Genomic DNA, 23406 nt, shown 5'->3' on the forward strand with positions numbered 1-23406 from the left:
CTCGAAACATCTACATGATAACGTTTTAATGAATTAAATAAATGTAAAGCTTTAGTGTTATTGCTTTTTTTTTACTAGCATAATGAGACTGATGTGCATACTTTTGTGCATTGACACTTATATTTAGTGCCATCTAAATTATCTAACTCATTGACAAATATTGGCATCTTAATACCAGGTGTAAACAGGACTCATCTCACCTGTGGTTCTGTTAATTCCCGACACTTTCCGTTTGCTCCCATTATTAGCAGCAGGAAGTGTTTCCGCCACCACTGCCACCTCCTTCCTCTTTTTATCCTTCTTATACACTGAAAAAACAGTCTTCCAGAGGGACTTGTGCTTCCCTGTCTCTCGCCCGCTCTCAGCTGCTGCATTTCCATTCTTCCTGCTTTTACGGGGTGAAAACAACGAGCTGCGCTTTTTCTCCTTCACATCACCATCTGCGTCTGGACCCCACAACTTCATCTCAGACCTGCGAAGCCTGACCTCTGGTCCCCCTGCCAGCAGCGGTGCGACCACCCGGTCAGGAAGCGTCCTGCTGTGCTCCGCTCTACGGTTATCCACCTCTCCGCTCTCCATCCTGCAAGATCTTTCCGGGAGTTTTTCCGCCTCGTCTCCGCACAGGATCTCGATTTCATCTGGTGGAAGACTTTGAGCTTGCTCGAGGTCTGATTTAAAACTGCTCCGCTGTGGTACAGAAGCAGTGCAGGTAGATGAGAAAGCCATAACCTCTCTGTCTAGAATTGGCTCAGAATGGTGAAGGGCACGACACTGTTTACCAACAAGAGGGGAGTGAGACGGACTATAAGGAGGGGTGGGAAGACCTGCGTCTGGGTTTAAAACACTTTCAGTAGCAAACGAGGTAGAATCCAAACCCTGGTTATCTGCCATCACACAACCTTCTACAGTGATGCTGAGTCTGTGAACAACAGAACAACGTCCTAAATCGACGCCAGCATCGCCATCTGTAGGTCCAAGAGGGGAGGTTTCTTGAAGATCTGTCACAGAATGAGTTTGTGTGCTGGAGTCACAGATTCTAGCACTTTGGTTTGGAGAATCCAAAGCAGCGGTGTTATATGTGACTGAGGTGTAAAAGCTTTCTTTAACATTAGATGTCTGGGTTGAAGCTGCTATATGTTTTGGCTGCAATTCTCTAGAAAGCGGAGTCAGGCCTAAACTCTTTCGGATCTCTGCACTCTTCATCCAGAACTCCTCCACCACCTCTGACCTCTTGGCAGGCGAGCTCTCGGGGGTTGTTGACGGATCAGGTGTGAGGTCTGATTCTGAAGGTTTCATTGAGACTGGAGATTCTGTAGAGGCAGGGGATTGGTGGAAAGGAACAGACTCCTCCTGTTCCCGTTGGTCACATAGCTTGGACTCACTGAGTGAGCTGACGTCTATATCAGGGTCGTCGCTGCATCCTTCATAAGATTCTAGTTAATTAAAGTATAAAAGGATACAGAGAATAAAATGAGAATTCGATCGAATTATAGAAATAAAAAAGCAATTTTAAGAGTAGTTAATCTAGAATCTTCTTAACAATATAGTTTAGGGAGGGTAGCAGTGCAGCCTTTTTAATGTTCTTAAATAAGCAGTGGTATAAAGAAGCCTGAAAACAGATAAAACAGCAAGAAGCATATTCAGTAGTTATCTTTATGCATTATATTTTTGGATTTTGGATTTATTTATTATGCAAGTTTTTTTTATTTAGAGTTTTGACAGATTCACTATCTGAACAACCGAGTTGAATTATCACTCGATTGAATGGGCGTTATCAGAGGCTATCAGCTGATAGATATGGACCAGTAGGGGCCTTCTGCGCCTATTTTAAGGTGCAGAAGGCTGTCATCATTCATCCACATGTTTAAACAGCAATAGATCACATACGAGTGCAGCCGGAAGTTAGCGAGAATTATTTATATTATCTATTAAATTTCCTCATTTATTATATTTTATTACCATCTACACCTACCCTAACTCTAAACTCAACCTCCACAGTATTGTAAAAACATATATGTATCTGGATTCTTCTCTATGAGTATAGCTGATTAACTATGTGAATGGATAATAACAGCCTTCTAAGCATAGGTAGGCGCAGAAGGCCCCTACTGACCCATTTCTATCAACTGATAACCACTGATAACGCCCATTCAATCTAGTTTACATTCGAATGCGGGTGATTTGAATAACATTTAAAGCAGGTGATTTGAAACTATGTGAAGAGAAGATGCACACATAATAGGAATTAAGGCAATAATAATTATAATAAAGTTCTAACAAGACGAATATTTAGTTTTAGTTATTAATATACATATAGTAATCCAAATTCAGTGTTTTATAGTGACAGAACATTTTTTTTGGACATTTACTTCTATTTCAGTTGTTTTGCACTACAGTGAAATCTTATTAGCTTCAAATCACACTTTACATACTCCTGCAAATGAGTATATATTGGAAGTGATTGCATTGCACAGTTTTATTGCTTTCAATGTGTGCAGATTAGCTGAAAAGATGAAATCGAATCACATTATGCCTGGATAGCACATGTGTTTAGTTAGTGACTAATCTGCAAAATATTTCAAACAGCCAACTTAAAATAAACAGCAAACGATTTCCATTAAAATCCAGCACAGCACAAAAACATGAAAATAAAAGTATGCAATTGCACAATACACACAGATTATAAAACACACCATAAATCATGCACAGCCTGCAAATGAAATAACCTGTAAACGAAATAAAAATAACGCAACAAAAGGCTAAAGAAGGCCGTCAATGGTTACTGGAGGCGGTGCTACCTTTAACAAACCCCGCCTCCTCTTCCTCAAGCCACACCCCTGAGAGTCGTTCCCTCTCCCAAGGGCAGTACTCACCCTCTATACACATACATAGAGTACACATTAACTTATCAACACCTCAAAATGCATGTAATACAGTGGTGGATACACAACATTGAACAAGCATGGCAACATTCACCTCACAGGCAAAAACATTGTGGGAATAAAACACAACAAATACAGAAAGACATTAAATTGAACAATACCTCATCCTAAGATGATTTCTCTGAAATAAACAAGCTATATAATAAATACCAGACAACATTAAACTTTGCCCATTTCATGGGAGCCATTTTTAGAGATTTGAATTCTCACCATCACTAGAATCTCCCTCGTCTTGCTCTTCTTCTGAAACTTCTCCTTCTTCCTCCCCCTCTTGTTTTTCCAGCTTCTCCCCTCCCTCTTCTTCCTTCAGCTCCTCCTCTAGGTCAAGCTTCCTCTCTCCATTGGTCCTGGCATGTAGCTCCTCCCCCTTCTTCCAGACAAGCTCCTCCTCCTCTAGATCTGACTCAGAGCTACTGAATACCAAAACAAAAGCAACAGTCTTCCCAATTCAAGATATCCCAGTGACCATTAGGGGCATAATAATAAAAACGCTTGGACTTTTAGGAGCCTAATACAAGCATTTTTGGACTTTTTGGAGCATAATAAAAGCATGTTTGGACTATTATGCGTATAATAAGTGCATGTTTGGACTATTAGGAGCATAATAAGAGCAGGTTTGGACTATTAGGAGCATAATAAGAGAAAGTTTGGACTATTAGGAGAATAATAAAGGCATGATTGGACTTTTAGGAGCCTAAAAAGAGCATGTTTGGACCATTAAAAGCATAATAAGAGCATGTTTGGACTGTTTGGAGCATGATTTAAGCATGTTTTGAGTATAAGGAGCATTGTAAGTACATTTTTGGACTTTTAGGATCATAATAAGAGCATGTTTGGACTATTAGGAGCATGATAATGACATATTTAGAATATTAGGAATACAATAAGAGCATATTTGGACTATAAGAAGCATAATAAGAGCTTGTGTGCACTATAAAGAGCATAATAAAAGCATAGTTGGACTATCAGGCGGATAATAAAGCATGTTTGGATTATTAGGTGCATAATCGGGGCATGTTTGGTACAATAAGGAGCATAATGAGAGTATGTTTGGACAATTAGAAGAATAATAAGAGCCTGTTCGGACTATAAAGAGCATAATAAGAGCATGTTTCTACTATTAGAAGCATAATAAGAGCTTGTTTGGACTATTAGAAGAAGAATAAGTGCATGTTTGAACTATAAAGAGCATAATAAGACCTTGTTTGGATTATTAGGATCATAATAAGTGCATGTTTGGACTATTAAAAGCATAATAAGAGAATGTTTGGATTATTAGAAGAATAATAAGTGCATATTTGGACTATTAGAAGAATGATAAGTGCATGTTTGGACAATTAGGAGCAGAAATGGAGCATGTTTGGACTTTTAAGAGCATAATAAAAGCATGTTTGGACTATTAGAAGCATAATATGAGCATGCTTGGACTATTAAAAGCGTAAAAGAAACATGTTTGGACTATTAAGACCATAATAAGAGCATGTTTGGACTATAAAAAGAAAAATAAGAGGATGTTTGGACTATAAAGAGCACAATAAGAGCATCATAAGAACATGTTTGGACTATTAAGACCATAATATAAGCATGTTTAGAGTATTAGGAGCATAATAAGAGCATGTTTGGATACCTGGACTGCTCTTCAGCATTCTTCTCCTGCAGGCTAGCGCTGAGATTGTGCTGTGCGAGGGTTTCCTCTGGTACCTCCTGCAGGGGGCTGTCTTGTTTCTGTGGGGAGGGTTTGTAATTCTCAAGCTCAATGCGTTCTGGTGTGCCGCACAGTCTCTTGGCCAAGCTGGATGCCATGTCTGTGTGGGTGCTGGAGGACCAGCTGTCTGGTGTGGCTGTGCCCACTGAGCCCAAAGAGGACAAAGAGGTAGAGGCCGAGGATGCAGCCAGGGAAGCCTGAAGAGAAGTTTGTGGATTATACTTAATGCTTTGATCTATAAATGTAACAATGTATTATTATTTTTTTTTTTTAATTAAAGAGGCAGAAACAGATGGGCAAGCAGGATTTATACACTAATTTTAAATACCATAGTAAAGATAATTATAGTATATAAAGCATATTAATCATAGTAAAAAACTATGTAATATATAAGATTAAAAATAATATTAAGACATGTTAAACATGTAATAGTTTATTTATTTTCCTTCGGCTTAGTCCCTTTTATATCAGGGGTTGCCTTTTTTATCAGGGGTTGCCACAATGAAATAAACACCCAACTATTCCAGTATATGTTTTACACAGTGAATGCCCTTGCAGCTGCAACACTGAAAAAATGTAATAGTTAAATAAAATAAATTATTATATATTATAATATTTGAGTAAATACCACTGAAAGCAGTAAATTAGAGAAGTAAATAATGTAAACTATTACATAAATCAAAATAACAAACAAATAATAATTTGTTGCAATATTTATAAAAGATTTAGACATAATAATCTTTATACTGATAATGCATGGGGTCTATGAAAATAATATTTCCTATATTTACAATATTATAACATGCAAATATATATACTTTATGTTATAAATGCTATAAATATATAACATTTTACATAAAGTGCAAAAATATTTAAATTCAATATATACAAAAAATAAACGCATATGTGTAAATATTAAAAAAAAAACTATAACTAGATGTAACACTCATTGTTAATCTAACTGGAATATCTCTATATTCAAAGCATGAAAAAGTCCAAAAAAATGTAATTACATAATAAAAAAATAAACTTTTTTATAACATAAAAAATATAGCATTAATGACAGTAAAGGCTACACAAATCGCTATTCTTGATTTTACAGTATTTCTAAATTTCTCAGACATACAGTCATTATTCTGATAATCCTTGTGTCCAATAAAACATACATTTATTTAATACTTGTAAATAAATAAAAAGTACAAAAATATTCTAATGCTCTATGTATGCATAAATTACTGAGGTATTTATTATCTGTATCTATCTATTTATTTATTTTATTTATTAAGTAACAATTAAAACAATATTATAATGTATAGCTTTTAAAATTATTATATAAAACCAAAAAAAAAACAAAACAAGTATTTTTACAGAACTGCTTCATAACTCTACCATGCATTCAGTTAATAATTCATATTTTAATCATGCACATGCATTGCTTTTCCCAAAAAACTTAAGTCTAAAATCTAAGCACAGACACACAGATCTCTAAATAAAGTATAGTTGTGATCTGATGATGTCTGAGTTTACCTGAGCAGGCCGAGGGGCCACCGGTGGGGCCGGTCTCTTTCTCTGAGCCACACTTGCCAGTCTGAAGCTGAAGTGATGCTTACAGTAAAACTTGCCTGTACAAGTCAAAACAGGGGTAAACAAGAAGTATCTGATTCAGTGAGTAAATGCCTCATTTATACTGGTGCCGGTCCGAATGCCGCCTCTTTTTTTAAATTTGAAGTGTTTGAATCATGTGATCTCTATGACCCTATCAGTTACAACTGAGGAGAGTTCTGATTGCTATTTTTATCAAAAATATGTTTAAGTATCAGTTTGCTGAGGGCCTTCAGTTTTGTGTGTGTGTGTGCCCTACTGTCATTATAGAACAACAATATAAGCCCTGTCCCAACACACACTCAGACCTTATGACTGGGCTAACAAAAGAGCAGTTTGTCTAGTTTAAAAAAGTTGCCCACAGCAACACAGAACAACAGGGCATTTTCACGTACATCTTGTGACAGCATCCATAAAAGCTGAAAACCTATTATATTTAATATGAGCATAAAATCTTAGAATCACTGACTAATGACTTTATTAGTTATTACTAAGGCCACATGGAATCTGCGTGTGCTGAAATCTGCAGATGTTTAGCCCATCATTGAGTTTATTTATTTACTTAAGGAAATGTGTGTAAATATATGTTAGTTACGTTTTTTTTTTAAATTAATTTCAGTAATATTATTGACTCAAATGCAAATTTATAGCAAACTTATATGATTTATTTACAATACAGTTTAAAAATATATATTTTATAGGCCTGTCACAATATCTATTTTTTGTTGTACCATATATTTCACCAAAATATATTGCGATAAACAATATTATCGTCATTTTAAAACCCTTTTATGTCATTATATAATATTATATAATGGCATCGCAATGCAAGTACATTATATAACACCCGAATGACAATATATGTAATTGAATTTAATAATTAAACATTATATATTAAAAAAGTGCAAGGCAGAAAGTAATAGAAGCTGCAATATTTGCTGCTAGATCTATTTTTAGTTGTCAGACACCCACATGAAGATATACTATAGTAATTTATAGTAAATACAGTAGTGTTTTTAACCATACTGACACTGACACCTCCAATAGATGTAGAGATATTGACACAATCAGCTAAAATGTTTCTAGAATTGTTTTTTGTGTATAGGCGATATATATTGCATCATAAAAAATGTGTGAGATCATGTCCATGTGTTGTTCGATAAGTCGATATATTAATTATTGTGACAGGCCTGTTTTTTGTCTAACGATAGATATATTCTATGAGAGACTTGCTTTGTTTACCAAACAAATGTACCTAATTTTATTTGCATTGTAAATCTTAAATAAAAGTTTAAAGTTATTGTTTTTATTTTATTTTTAGTTGATAGTTATTAGTTAATATACTCAGAAAATCATGCATAAGTACACACATTTTGTTTTTTTCTACAAAATTATGTGCATAAATAGCAAAAAAATGTCAGCAGATTCTGTCTGAAGCTTATTAGAGTCAAGTACCATGTAGCTGGTCATAAGTGTAGTTGGAGAGGCGTATCGTGGAGCTGCAGTGGTCGCACTGGAAGCAGCTCCTGTGGAAGAACTTTCCCTCTGCGCTCAGCCTCTCCATGACATAAACGCGACGGCCACAGAAATAACACACATCACTACTGCCGACATTTACTGGAAGATCCTTCTGAGAACCCTACAAAGGAGAAGTCAAAGATGAAATAAAGATGCTTAGCATGGACAGAAAACGAGATGAGTTGTTACGGGGTGACAAAGTGCATTAATATTTACGAAATACATATATATTTATTTATTTACTTTAATTTTGGCTAATGTATTTATGTATGTTATATAAAATATAAACTATAAATTATAATTTGAACTAATCATATTTTGTATGTTGATATTTTATATATTTTTATCAAATAAATACATAAAATATTATATTATATTATATTATATTATATTATATTATATTATATTATATTATATTATATTATATTATATTATATTAATAATATGTAAAATTAAATATGAAATGCTTCAAACCAAAGCTCAGATTTCATCATATGCCACAGACACAATAAATTTCATATGATTGCAGCACTTTCAAGGAATGACAGCTGCAAAGCGTTAAGCCTTATTAGAGAAATTGAATTACATAGAGGAACTCACACACTCTAGTACTAGTAATTAGCACATATACTACAAAATCAAAAGGTCAGCATTAGAGGCCTAGTGCACACTGGAAAATGAATAAAGGGGACATAAGAACAGTCACAATGTTAGTAGAGAAAGTTTGTTGGCGGCACTACAGGTGAAGTCTTACCGACTCCCTCCTGTGAAGGAGCTTGGGAGCCTGAGCCTGCTGACTTTGAATCTGATTGGCTATCTGCAGAGCCAATGAGCTCACTCCGCCGGTATACATGTGAATGTAGTTCTACAAATCAAAAGATGTGGGAGGATGCTGATCAAGCAGGGATGGAAAACACTTCTGAGATGAAAACCATCACAAAGACAAGTGAACAAAAAACTTTTTTCGAATCGAATGAGAGTACAATGTTTGTACATAGAGCAATGGAGAATAAAGGCATCAATAATTATTATTGTAACGATAAATATAACAATAACTACAATATTTGCATTTCATATATTAGTATTCTCAGTGTAAACTGCCCTTGCTAAAAGCATGACTATTGCTTTACAATAAAACCCCTAGCAATCACCCAAAACACCCTAGCAACCAAATTTCAACATGCTGGAAAACACTAAGATTCTTGCACCAGTGTAACAACATTTTAAAACATGCAATATAGTTATATATATTTTGGCAACAACTGAAAAATTCCAATATCAACTCCCTAGAAATGATTATGAACCATATATCAACACCCTACAGCATCATGGCAAATCAATTAAGCAACACATCAGCAACCTTTTGGTGGCCACTGTACAAATTTAGATCAAACCTGCAATCTGTCGTTGTAAAAATCTAGATAAAATCTGTCAGTCAAAGGCAAAGTCAGACATCACCAAAGATAATGGGGACAATAAATCATTCTCTCCAGAGATTTTCAGTTAAGACCATCAAATCACATGTCCCAATCCCTCTGGTTACTATTAGCAATTGGCTGTTCCATTGATAGGCTGTTGGGCCCTAAGCAACTTTATACATAGAGCTCCTTCATAACCCTTCATACTGGGAAAACCAAAAAAAAAGCTGAAAACAAAAACAGATCAGATATTTGTATCATAGAAATTGACACGACTGCAATATAAACAAGGTATTTTATTACTTCTAATACTTCTTATTGGCGGAGAGTGAACTTTGAACTTTTGCTTGTACTGTAAACACAACATCATATCTCTTACTTTACACTGTATTTAGCCATCAAGTGTAAAGTAAAACTAAGCTACTATAAGAACGAAATGTCTTCTAATGCTGCAGTAATTAGTGTCAATCCTCTGAACGGCTTTTAATCTAATGAAATGCCCTTTAAACTCTGCCTAATGTATCTTAAAGGGGCTTTGCCAACTATAGTTCAGACGGTTAGCGCCACTGCTAAAGCTTATAGGCTAAGTTTCCACAGGGATGACGCGTTGAGTCAGCAGATTTTGCAAGGTGTGCTAATTCACTTTATGTTAGAAACACAGCACAAAATCTAATGGCTGACAGAGGTGTTGTGACAACTTGTTATAAGCACAATAAAATACTTCACCCTATGATTCATGGGGATTTTTTCAGTGACTATCAGAAGCAGAACATGACAAATCAAGTTAAATAATGGCTACAAGGTCCCTAAATGCTCTTATACTCAGTCTATTATTGTCACATCACACTAGCATAATCTAATTGGTCCATTTTCCTTCTCCACATTCATGTGTACTTGTTGACCCCGTTGCACCACTTTATATAAAAATAGCAATATATGCAAATAACATATTTGACATACTAGTTCATACATGGATTTGGCATATCTAAAATTTATCATATATTGCATCTACTGCAAAAATGACAGATTTGGAACCATTGGAATAACAAATATGTTAATATATATTAGCTATAATGTTATATATGTGTTCATATATGGCCACATATTAAAAAATATTATGTATTTTGAACATACGTACATATTTGAAATTTCGATGATTGGAAAATCTGTCATCTGCAGTCAATATTTTAAAATACATGTTGCTTATATAACACATTTTATACATATCAAATCAATTTGCATTCAATTCCATGTATCAGATGTCTATAAAGGCAGGTCAGAACATGATTTAACTCAACTTACATACACATGGAAAAGGCCACAAGCATGAAGCAGATACTCACACACCTGTCTGCGTATTGCAGTGGTTGAAGGCGATGGCGAGTTCTCCTCAAATTTAGCCAGAAGGAGCGACGCCATGGACCGAACCTTGCTGTGACCCTCAGAGGCCTTCGGTTCTGAGCCGGGAGTTTCTGCTGGAGACTTATTTTCATTGCCGTCATGAAGAGCATCCTCCTATAACAAGAAAATATTGCAGATGATAAACAGAAAGTGGGGGAAATGGGTTTTTATAGATATTGGATTAACAAACACAATATGATATAACTACAGTATAAAGGTCAATATACACAATGCATGCTTTCACAAAACAAAAACAAAAAATCACATACTTTTTCACCTTGTTTTATTATTAAGCCAAATAGCTAGACCAGGGGAGTCCAAACTCGGTCCTGGAGGACAGGTGTCCTGCAGAGTTTTGTTCAACCCCAATTAGACACAATTGAACCAACTAATCAAGCTCTTTCTATGTATACTAGAAACTTCCTGGCAGGTCTGTTGAAGGAAGTTGGAGCTAAGCAGTACACTGGCCCTCCAGGACTGAGTTTAGTCACACTTGAGCTAGACTGTTAAATCTATGCATTTATCAGCCCTCCCTTCTGTATATATGTATAGTAAAATATAGTCATTTCTATTTAGTTGTTATGATTATATTTGGAAATAGATTAATCTTCAATCATCATTTTTCGATGTCAAAAACAACTCGCCTCTTCCGATTGGCCGGCCTGACTTGTTCTCCTCCTCTTTCCAACACTGTCTGCTTCCTTCTCTTTCTTATCCTGACAGACATTAAAAAAACAGCCACGCTAAAAATAAGCACATTATCCATATAAGAAAGCATTCGTGTAATTGTGATTGTACCTTAGGATTGCGTTTGCGGGACAAACTCTGTCCCAGTTTGCTGAGCAGTGAGATTGGTGATCTGCTGCTGGAGAACAAAACCGCTCTCTCTTCTGAGCTCTGACTTCCTGTGAGAATAATAATAATAATAAAACAAAAACAAAAACGTACATGAAAACGTAAACGATCAACAATATGACATCTAATAAAAGATAATGTTTATCCTGACCACTAGGTGGCGATGTGTCTTTGAGGAGCTCATGAAGCTGACTGAGGTACATGACCATACAGAGAGAGTCGCTCTCTTCCAGCACACTCATCTCCTTGCCGGTCATTATAGGACAAATACCAAATTCCTGCTCCGCCACGTCCAAACCCAGCTGACCACTGAACTCTGCCTCGCTCTCCTCCAGAGATGCAAAATCACTGCGAGAAAACAAAGAGTCACACATTCGGAAAAACCTCAAAGCAGTAAAACAATCAGCTCACATTTTTAGAGCCTAAACCTCTTTTAGATGCTGAAAGTACTATTTAAAAGCCCGTTAAAGTGCTGCATTATTATAACAGTACATTTAGACAACAGTGAGTACAATGTGCTAAACACTTGTTTTTGTTTTTGCATCATTTTTTTAACATTATTGTTTTTATTTAATTTTTTCATTAAAGGTCCTGTAAAGTGCTTTGAAATATGCATTTTTGTTTAATGTTTGACATAATCTCAACCAAAATATGAAGAGAGGGTGGGACAGAGTAGCTGTTTTATCACCGCTCTGCCGATAGGTGGTTAAGCTCAAGTGCAACGAATGTGAATTGTCTTGAAGGGGGCGGGGCATGTCAGATACAAGAGAGTATTTGATTGGTCAAGATTTGATGAGAAACTGAAGTATGAGCCAGGGCCGGAGTGGGACTTTTTTTCAGCCCTGGAGTTTCAAGCCTTAGACCGGCCCACCTCAGTTCACCACTGACTATATTAAAATAAGGTCATTTCTAATTCAGTTTCTAATTACACTATCACGTCTTTTTTTTTTTTTTTTTTGGAAAAAAAAGGTGTTTTAGAACTTCAAATGTTCAACAACCCTTACAGTATTATATGTCTTAACAATAAAAATGAAAAAGAATTATGCTCAGACGAGGTCCGAACCCGGGTTGGCGACGTCATAACCTAATGTGCTAACCACTGCCCCACAACAGCTGTACATTGGATGGAGACTTACCTAGTTATATCATCATTAACCTGCAGGCTGTATCTTGCTTACGAGGCTACGATAAAATAGATAAAAAAGAGCAGAGCTGCGGTAAAATATTGAATAAGAAGGCTGTGGTCAAGTAAATAAAAAAATTATTTTTAAAAAGTGTGACTGCTGAGAGCGACAGATTCTGGAGCTAGGGACCGGCCCTCGCGGCCAAAAAACGGACCGGCCCACCGGGAATTCTCCCGATCCTTCCGATTAGCCAATCCGGGCCTGTTATGAGGTGATGTCAATAAAACCGTTGGTCTATTTAGGCGGAAGTGACAAACTGTAAGCGTTACATGTTAGTATCGGTTTTATATCTTCTTAATGCAGATTTTGTCACTGTTTTAGAGCATACTAGCTAATCGATATCTTAAAAAGTAACAATACGGATACTAAAATCTAAAAAACTTTAATTTCATTTCATGGGACCTTTAACTATTGTAACTACCTTTATTTAACATCAATAAGACAAATGTTTTGACAAAATTACACCCGAAGACAAGAATACCATGCGTGGATGGGTGTTGTAAATTGTATTTTATTTTTCTTCTTGTCTTTTTGCTAATTGTTAATACAAAAATATCCTGATGTTCACTGTACTTTTGCAATTCTACATAATGATATGTATATCATATTATAATTTATTAATAATTTAATAGTTTATTAATAATTTATTTTAATAAACATCATTAAAATAAATACTGTTTATCCAAAGTCGAACAAAAAGTGATTTAGGGGCAATTAATGTGTCTCTTTTTGGATTAGAATTCATAAAAATAAACAACAAAATCTTAAATCCAAGGCATTTAAAAAGTAGGTGACAAAATTAAAGTCTTTATTAACATGGGTTTTATATTAAAAAACACCACTATTTGCACTGCACCTACGTGTTTTACCAAAACTTGTCTTTACAGTACTGCTTTAATATGTTTTATTTATTTTATTTATGTTGTTATTTAGTGCATTCATCTTGTTTTCCAATACAAAATATCTACAAATATCAACATTTACATTTTAACAAACTACAAATAGTTATGAGATTTATAAAATCGAGTAATGAAATAGTAAAAAGACATTTAATAAATTTTAATAAATACATAAAGTGGAATAAATAAAAAAGTCAATAAAGAGAAATAATTTCCCAGTGCTGAAAGAGCATCAGCTGCATAAAACATGTGCCAGAGTAATTGGTGGTTAATTCTCCCGTGGATAAGCTGAATAATTAGTAAGTGATTGGTAATAAGCTGAAATGTCAATAAACACCAATATTGAAGGTAAAATGGTATTTATTCATGAACTATTCATCAACCGATCAATTTTATTTATTTATTATTTATGTATATAGTGTCAATGAACAAACACATACATGCCATATTGAAAATAATAATCAACACATCATTTGCACGTGGTTTGCACATATTTTTCTTACTTCTGAATATTTATATAGTATCAAAATAGAAGACCAACACACCAAAAATATTGATATAAATATCGACTCACATGAGGTCAGGCCTGAAGGTGTGAATGAGAGCACACAGGGCCAGTCCGCTCCTCCAGGAAGAGGTGAAGTCCGTCACACACACTTTCCTGTAACCATGAGTGTGTTCCTGACACCAGCTCAGCAGTTTACTGTACCGAGCCATTGACTCTGTACACAGACACAGATGCTCACAAGGACAGACAACATGACAGATTCACCAGTATAAATACTGCATAATTAAGAGATGATGTATACACAAAATCACACATACCTTGTCGCGTAAGTCTTGGGTGTGGAGAACTAACAGCATCGAGACCCAAAACTGGACCCTCACCTGTGTCTATGAGGTGACGCACCTGTACATACATGATCATCTCTATATATGAGTAATTTTATAACTGCTATATAACTTCAGCTTTTTTCAAGTGGTTTTATTTAAAAGTATTTTAGCAATTTGTCACTGGATTACAAGATGTTACAGGCCCGAGCAATACAACATTTTCTGCTCTTAAAAAATGCTGAGTTGCCTTAACTCAACGCTGGGTCAAATATAGACAAACCCAACAGTTGGGTTAAAAATTTCACTTAATCGAATGAATAAAAATATCCATATTTAATAAATAATGTGTAATATATATATATTTATATATATATTAAATATGTAAAATGTAATATAAAAATGATACATTTGAATCAAAAATGTACCTAAATATTCTTTACTTTTCATTTGGTAATATTTAATTTATTTTATTTATAAAAATGATATATTTTTTCTAATTCTAGTTTCCTAATTTCCTAATTCTACACAATACATTTAGCAAAAATAACTTTCTTTCCATAAATCATATGTCATTTCTGTTACTATACTATACCCCCATGAACAGCTTTAAACTGCAAAATGGATCTCCAATTATAGAACTACCTATACGATTGAATTAGGACATTGAGTTTTCTAACCTGAGCGGCGTTGATGAGCTGCATATTAATGTTGGGATAGCGACTAGCAGGATCCACACTGAACTGGCTGTAGTTTTTACTGACATTTTCTGGAGTTGTCTGAGGAAGCAACCTATACACACTCTCTCTGAGGAAGAGGGAAACAGACGGAGCAGGATATTAGGACACAATTAAGATGATGGAGCATTAAAGTTAATAAGTCTGCCTTGATTTAGTGCTGACCTCTCAGCCAGAACCTCCAGAGGAGTGTTGCCCTGACCCCAGCTGCGCACCATCCACGCTGTGTCCATCGCTGCCAGGAATCCCCGAGCTATCCCTGTTCCCATTGGCCAGAACGGCTGTATAAAATAAATAAAAGGTGTATATACAATTAAATCTACATTTGTACAACTTTATCTATATCTATATTTCATATATACTTTATACCAGGGGTGTCCAAACTCAATCCAGAAGGGCCGGTGTCCTGCATATTTTAGTTCCAACCACAATTAAACACACCTGAACCAGCTAATCAAGCTCTTTCTATGTATACTAGAAACTTTCATGCAGGTATGTTAAAGCAAGTTGGAGCTAAACTTTGCAGGGCACCGGTCCTCCTAGACCAAGCTTAAACACCCCTGCTTTATACAATGTTACCTATATTTCATATAAGTCTTTATTAACTACCTTTCTTTCAGTTGTCTCCCAAAGGAAACATGCATTATTTTCATTCAAAACAATTCTAATAAACTGAAATAAATGTAATAAAATTATCTTAAAATCATAGTTAAAGCAACCGTAGAGACATGCTTAAAAAACAACTAATGAAAGTGTTAAAATGACCTCAAATTAAAATGACTTACATATTAATATACATACTGTGCAAAAAAGTCTACTTAATGGTACTACTGATTTAAGCAAATCCAAAATACTGATAATGGTTAATAACTAATATAACACCAATTAACTTTGCATCTTGATTGATAATATATTACGATTTTATTAATATAACAACTATCTGTTGTTATATTAACTGTTTTAATGAAAAATATATTGATAGCAAAATCCCAATTATAAATTATTTAATGTAAATACACTAAAACAACACTAAAATATAAATAAAATGTTTTAAATTACACAAAAGATTGAGGCACCACAAAAATAAAATAACATGAATAAAATAATAATTAGACATAAATAAGCTATATATATATATAGCTATATATTATTTATATATATATATCCACATTTCAAGTGTGGATTATAATTTTATTTTAATAAAATTTATAACCCTTTAACACTTAACATTTTAACACTTATTTATATATATCCACATTTCCAGTGTGGATTATAATTTTATTTCAATAATAAATAAAAAAAAAGTAGTTTTTTTAATATGTCAACTCTCGTTATTTCCTACATATGTCTTTTGTGCTTTTATAGAATGGGAGTTGGTAAACCTATCCAAGGGCATGCACAGATTTTTAACACTTTATTATTATTATTATTATAATTTTCCATATCTGCAATGCCTGTATTTTGGCATTTTTTTAAAGTCGACTTAGAATCCAATATGGAAATCAATGTTTTCTTTATTGGCATTGATTGTTTTGAAATTCAAATGGCATTAACATGCCTGTGTTTTTATTTCTGTAATAAATATGGCTGTCAAGCCAGGATCTTGATGGTTTATTGTGGGTATGTTGTTTACATGAAGAAATCTGCGTTACAAGTAAACAAAAAATCTAATAATGATTTATATTTTGAATTTAAACAGTATTTGTCTTGCGTTTACATAAATTTTACACTCGAATAGCCAAAATTACAAGTTTCAGTCTTTTAAATGCGATTAATCGCGATTAATTTTTTTTAGAAGTGCGATTAATTAGTTAAATTTTTTTTAATCGATTGACAGCACCAATATATATATATATATATATATATATATATATATATATATATATATATATATATATATATATACATATACATATATATATATATATATATATATATATATATATATATATATATATATATATATATATATATATATATATATATATATATAATTATATTTAGCTATTTTCCATTCCTGCTCTTTTACCTCCAGCAAACTGTCGCCCACCAGAGCAACGAGCAGTGGATGTCCCATACGCTGACGTACCATCGCTGCGTTTTCCGAGGCGTACATACAGGTAAAGTCAAACATGGCCACATCTGACTGCCCATAGTGATTGATGGCAAAATCCAGCGCTGGAAGCTGATGATTGGTGGAGAAATCAGCCGCTTCACGTGCATACGAGAGCAGTGCATTCTGGTCCACATTATGTCTGGACAGCAGCATCTCAGTGTCAGCATAATCCTGCGAAACAAATTTAACAGAGTAATCATTCACAAAGCAGTCGGTGTACAATATGGAAGCAGCAGTAGATAATATAATGACTCACACGCAGGATGACTCCTTTCTCCAGAAGACTTTGTTTTTTGGCGGTCATGACGAAATAGTGAGTGTCGTCTTTATAGTATACTATATTTTCCAGATCGATTCCTGCACAAAGAAAACGATGAGTGATTATCGTTGACAATTATATCAGCTAGCAAATGATGAACTCATTCATATGCAATAAAACAAAGGTTCATGTTCACAACGTTGTCACAATATTGTCGATAATAATAATTAAATAAGTGGGCGACAGGGTGCCTCAGTTGTTAGCACCCTTTCCCATCACAGCAGGAAGATCTTGGGCTTGAGTCCTGGCTGGGCAAGCTGGCGTTCCTGTGTGGAGTTTGCATGTTCTCCCCGTGTTCATGTGCGATTCCTCCGGGTCCTTTGGTTTACCCCACAGTCCAAACACATGCACTATGGGTGAATTGAATAATCTAAATTGGCCGAAGTGGTTGAGTGTGTGTGAATGTGAGAGTGTATGGTTGCTTCTCAGTACTTGGTTGTGGCCTGAAGGGCATCCGTTGCATAAAAAACATGCTAGAATAGTTGTCGGTTCATTCCGCTGTAGCGACCCCTGATAAATAAGAGACTAAACCGAAGGAAAATGAATGAATAACTAAACAGTATTTTGCTGAGCAAGATTTTGTGACAATACATTGTCTGTTTTTGCCCTGACATGGATAAATATATGACATTTAAACCACCAGTAGATGGCGGCAAGCTTCTGTCTTTCATTGAACCATTCAATCTATTCATTCAAAACTGCTGATTCATTCATAGGGGTGTCTAAAATATTGATATCCTGATAATTAGAGATACTGTTTTTTTTAAAACAATACAATCTTACTTTGGGCAAGTATCGATTCTAGGTTTACTCTTGTGCTTCTTACCAGCAGGGAGTTGAATAACCATCAGGCTATTTTCTTATTTTATCACTTAGAAGAGTGCAGATATATTTACTATATAACAGAGTAACACGTTCAACAGAATAGAATCAGCACTCAGTGCTTATTTTTTTCCTATTTACTTTATTTGTATACTCTAGCAGGGTTCACCAATCTCGTTCCTGGAGGTCTGGTGCCCTGCAGGGTTTAGCTCCAACTTTCCTCAACACACCTGCCTGGGTGTTTTAAGTATACCTAGTAAGACCTTGATTAGCTTGTTCGGGTGTGTTTGATTAGGGTTGGAGCTAAAATCTGCAGGACACCTGACCATCCCTGCTCTAAATCCAAAAACGGTATCAGATATTGATACTTTCAATGTTTTGTGTCGAAGTTGGAAATTCCAGTCCAACATTATTCATTTAGAAATAATTAAATGAATGTTTATGGATGGCTGACTACACTGATTTTCTTTTAAAAAATAAACTGATTAATACAAAAGATAGTTCACCCAAATATGAACATTCACTCACCATTCACCTTAAGTGGTTTCAAACCTCTTTGTTTCTGTTAAACACAAAATATGGTAACACTTTACAATAAGGTTGTATTAGTTAATGTTAGTTAATGTATTTTCTAACATGAACAAGCAATGAACAATACGTTAAATACAGGATATGTTCATTGTTAGCTCATGTTAACTCACTGTGCAATACTAAATGTAAACAAGTAAAAATTTGGATGTTAATAATGCATTAGTAAATGTTGTACAAGCACATTCATAATTAGTTCATGTTAGTAAATACAGTAAACTAATGAAATGTAAAGTGTGACCCAAAAGACAATATTTTATACTATGGCAGCTCAAACAAGTAATAATGACACTTTATTTAAATTTTTGGGTGAACTATCCCTTTAAAACATACTAAATACCCTTTAATGTTTGTTTAACTGTGCATAAAACATAATTCAGTTCAATATATGAGTTTTTTTTTATTTTTAAATATTTTGTATGACTACTGTTTATAATTAAATACCGGTAGCTTGCCGGAGGTCCTGGAAAAACCTCTGGTTGAAAATGAAGGCGACGCCGCTGATCTCCTCCACTTTAGCCTCGGCGGTGGTGTTGCGATTGATGAAATTCGCCGTGATGGCAATGGCCAGTTTCCCACGAAACTCCTTCCTGCGAAACCCTACCAGACAAAGACGATTTAGAGCCTTACACAGTGGTTAACAAACACAGAAAATAAATGAGTGATGTGAAGACGTCCAAAGCAGGATAAAATTAGAATAGGGAACTGTCTGTTATAGATGACGGCGAAACACTAGGATCATGTGATATGCTTTTTTCCTTCTCCTAAAGTCACTTGAAACTTCACTCAAGACGTTTATATCAGGTGAGAGGTGCCATTTGGGTGTTTGCATCCAATTATAATTAGAGTTGTGATTTTGACATGCATAGAAAGCATATTAAATACAAGTCAAATGTATTTTTTTTGTGGAAAAAAAATGTCAAAATAAGGAGGCAATAATGTTTCATTGTCAGTGAGTGTTACAAAAATATTTTATGTAACAATGTAACATCTATTCTGATTTGTACTAGTTTAAATGTATTAAAGAGAAAGTCATTTTAATAGATTACTGAGTAAAAGCTAGTGCTCTGAATGACAGTGGGAAAGTTTAAAGATATTTTTTGGCTTTTAATAAATCATCAAATTCTTGTTGTGATCATGTTTATGAGTATGTACATACATGTATATAAACCCCTTGTTGTCTATCTAATGCATTCCTTAATTTTATTTATTAATGCCAGCATCTGAGTGATAATTACACATATTTTATCTTATTCTGCAACCTAGAACGATTTAATTCATGCTAAATTGTAATTGAACTTTTTATATTGTTTATCTAAGATTGTGCACATATAAAGTCTAAAGCTGTATGACTTTTTTTTAGCCCTTGTCACTAATAACCACACAATGACATCATTTCCTATTACTCAAACTAAATTAGAGAACAAATTATCTACACAACATGTTTGGGTCTCATCTGAGACAGAAAAAAAGGAAGACAAGCGAAAACTAGCCATGAAGGCACTGCCATCATTAGCAGTAAGAGTTCAGTTTATCCACTAACTAAAGCATCTTTTTGTTGCATGTCTGACTGAATAGTCTGTAGTTACAAAACCAGAGGCAGAGATGTTTTTGCAGATACCTGGTAATGTGTTTCTTCTGCCGTCTGCCCCAATAACCACATCAAACTCCAGCTGTCTGACTGGATGAGAGCTGGGCTGAACCTCTGCCCGCCAACCAACACCTGAACAGGACAAACATGACAAGCAATTATATTTTCATTAAATTTCATGTCAAGCTTTACTGGAATAAATTCGTACGTTTCTCCTGGTTCTCTGGAGGTTCCAGTAGATGTTTGAACTCCACGTTCACATGAACTTCGACACCCAATAACAAGGCCACCTTTAAAAGCATCAACTGCAACTGACGAATACCTGCACATAAATATATGGGTTTAAATGACTTTAAAAATGACCTTCAAAACCATTTTGCTTTTGTAATCTAATGTTTATGGATTAAAACAGAATAAAATATTGGGTAATAGTGAGAATTCAGTCAAATAAATTACAACCAGTGCCAACAATTGATAAAAATGATCACATATTAGTTTTAGAATCCAACAAAACAATTCATTCAAGGGACTTCCGGTTAGCAACCCCACTTTCTTTCCGACTAAGTTTTGCTTATTGCCTCAAAAACTCCTCAGATTTTTTCAGACAAACTATAAAAATGTAAATCGGGGTGATACCTTTAAGATAATAAATATATGTGATGGCTATTAGATGGCAGATATTAATAGTGTAGACTATTTCGCAAAAAGTGAAATAAAACTAAAATATTAACTGCAACAAGAATTTATAGGCATCACAAGATTTTATGACAAAGGTGTATTTAATTTATTCATAAATATAAATCATAAATTTATTATCAATCAATTAATGTATTAAATATTTAAAGAGATTTAAATATGTAATGTGGCACGTGCAATTAAACGCAGGGAAAACTAGTTATATTTCACACTATTTTAAACATCAAACCAATCAAATCCAATAACTGTAAAAATGGGATTTTAATAATAGGCCACAGAAAAACTATTTAACTATTTTAATTTAACATTTGCTGGTAGATTTATAGGTGACAGAATAAATAAATAGCTAAAATAAACAGCTGGCTAATGGCATGAGTTGCTTGGATGAAACGTTGTACGGATGAAAACAGTGCCTGACTTACAGTATATGATCTATGGCTCCAACACAAATGCTCCAGTTAAAGTTTTAGATCCCATTTTACTCTTAAATTATGATGTTTGTAGGTAAAACAGAATAAAGAGGATAGGTTTGGACTTTAATCGATCCACTGAGAAATTATAAATATAATATATATATAAATATAAATATAAAATATAAATATAATTTCTATTTAATTAATTTCAGACCTAAGTGGCGTAGATCATTCATTCATTCATTTTCCTTCGGCTTAGTCCCTTATAATGTCATCAATTATGTGAACTGTTTTAGAGGACGATTAAAAATTCTAAAAAACATATTTGTGTGCCTTTAATTGATCTACATGGTGTATAACAACATTTTGAAAGCTTATTAGAAGAGTAAGAAAAAACAAATGAAGTTTAATCTCACGTTGACTCACTGATATGGTCTATAGCACCAGCACAGAATTTCCCGTAAAACTTTTTGGCCCCCAGACCCCGTAGGTCCTGGATGGTGAAGGGCCAGAGATGCAGGACATTGTTCCTAGAGAAAGCATCCCGCTTTTCCACCAGAACTACCCTGGCGCCCAGAAATCCCAGCTCTATAGCCGTCCTCAGCCCACACGGACCTGCACCTATGATCAGACACTGAACATACAACAAACACCTGAACATCAGCCATAGTTTAATCCATTAAAGAGATATATCAGTGCCTATATCCCACATTTTGCATTCTGATGAGCTGAAGTCGTTGCTTAGTAAGGCATAGAAAACAAACTGTGTCTCCTGTTTTCAAAATAAGAGTCCCACATGCATAGTAAGTTTAATACAAACTTTGATATACTTAAAAATAAGGGAGGAATTTATTGTTGTAATCTTTAAACGCAGCATGGGGCTTGCATATTAATGATCTTGAGTATCTTAACAACATATCAGTCTAAGTTTGGATCTGGAGGTTCTGTTCTGATTGGCCTGTCGTCCACTGGGGTTTTACACTTGCATTATTTACATGGGAAAGTGGAAACAGGCCTGTTTCCAAATGCTAATCACTTATCAATTATTCGGCTATGACTATAATGTTATGGAAATCAATGGCTTAAAGTTTCCAACATTTTTCTAAATATCTTCTTTCCTGTTCAACAGAGGAAAGAAACACTTAAAGGTTTGATACAAGTTAGTTAATGTTCATTTTTGGGTGAACTATTCCTTTAAGAGTGCTCAAATATTTTGTACCGTGGTGCTGGTGCACGCGTGGCCTCTCATGTATTCTTTCTGGCAGGCTCTTTTGTCCAGTTTGGCCCACAGTGCTTTGGCCTTCCAGTAGTGCAGTCGGCTCCTCAGGGTGTGGTAGAACTGCGGTTGACCGCCGGGATTCAGATTTAACTCTTCACACAGATCCTGAAAGGCTCGGAGGGTCTCCTTGCATGTGGCGGCCTGAACGAAGGAGTCGAACAGGACGTGCGCCTGACACATCTCAGACTGACCGTCCCACATCGCTGCTCCCTGATAACCCACACAGGAGTCAGCTCACCTCCAAAACACTCCACACGCAGAACGTCTGAGGAGGAGGAATCATTTCTGGTGTCTGCTGGGTGAAGAAGAAGAGATAAACACTGAATGGGGAGCAGACAATTGTGTTTATCTATAACAGAGGAAAGTAGTTTGCATGTACAGGCTGTGAAGTAGATGTGTCAGCAAAACTTCTGCCACATTATTTTGTCTCTCTTTATCTGCATATCAAAAACGTCTCTCATTGGTTGTTCAGTTCTTGGTTATATAAGAG

General features: G+C 34.9%; 1 protein-coding gene across 53 annotated transcripts in view; it reads right to left on the reverse strand.

Annotated features, from left to right (window-relative positions):
- mical3b (microtubule associated monooxygenase, calponin and LIM domain containing 3b) overlaps positions 1–23406 on the reverse strand; it is a 44066-nt gene that overhangs the window by 11713 nt on the left and 8947 nt on the right. For 10 of the 53 annotated variants that reach the window (XM_087247319.2, XM_087247315.2, XM_087247307.2 and 7 more), the window contains 22 exon segments: positions 22857–23208; positions 22064–22271; positions 20737–20850; positions 20559–20660; positions 19382–19537; positions 17465–17565; positions 17122–17379; positions 15258–15373; positions 15036–15162; positions 14350–14434; positions 14099–14246; positions 11593–11789; positions 11385–11491; positions 11231–11302; positions 10533–10700; positions 8522–8632; positions 7705–7888; positions 6175–6269; positions 4570–4844; positions 3153–3355; positions 2799–2876; positions 201–1433 (listed from right to left, as the gene is read on the reverse strand). In XM_087247319.2, coding sequence (XP_087103445.2) covers positions 201–1433; positions 2799–2876; positions 3153–3355; positions 4570–4844; positions 6175–6269; positions 7705–7888; positions 8522–8632; positions 10533–10700; positions 11231–11302; positions 11385–11491; positions 11593–11789; positions 14099–14246; positions 14350–14434; positions 15036–15162; positions 15258–15373; positions 17122–17379; positions 17465–17565; positions 19382–19537; positions 20559–20660; positions 20737–20850; positions 22064–22271; positions 22857–23117 — 4399 coding nt within the window. In that variant the 5' untranslated portion in view covers positions 23118–23208. 53 annotated transcript variants of the gene reach the window in all.

This window comes from Danio rerio, chromosome 4, assembly GCF_052040795.2.
Source record: "Danio rerio strain M-AB ecotype USA chromosome 4, GRCz13ab, whole genome shotgun sequence".
Lineage (NCBI taxonomy): Eukaryota > Metazoa > Chordata > Actinopteri > Cypriniformes > Danionidae > Danio > Danio rerio.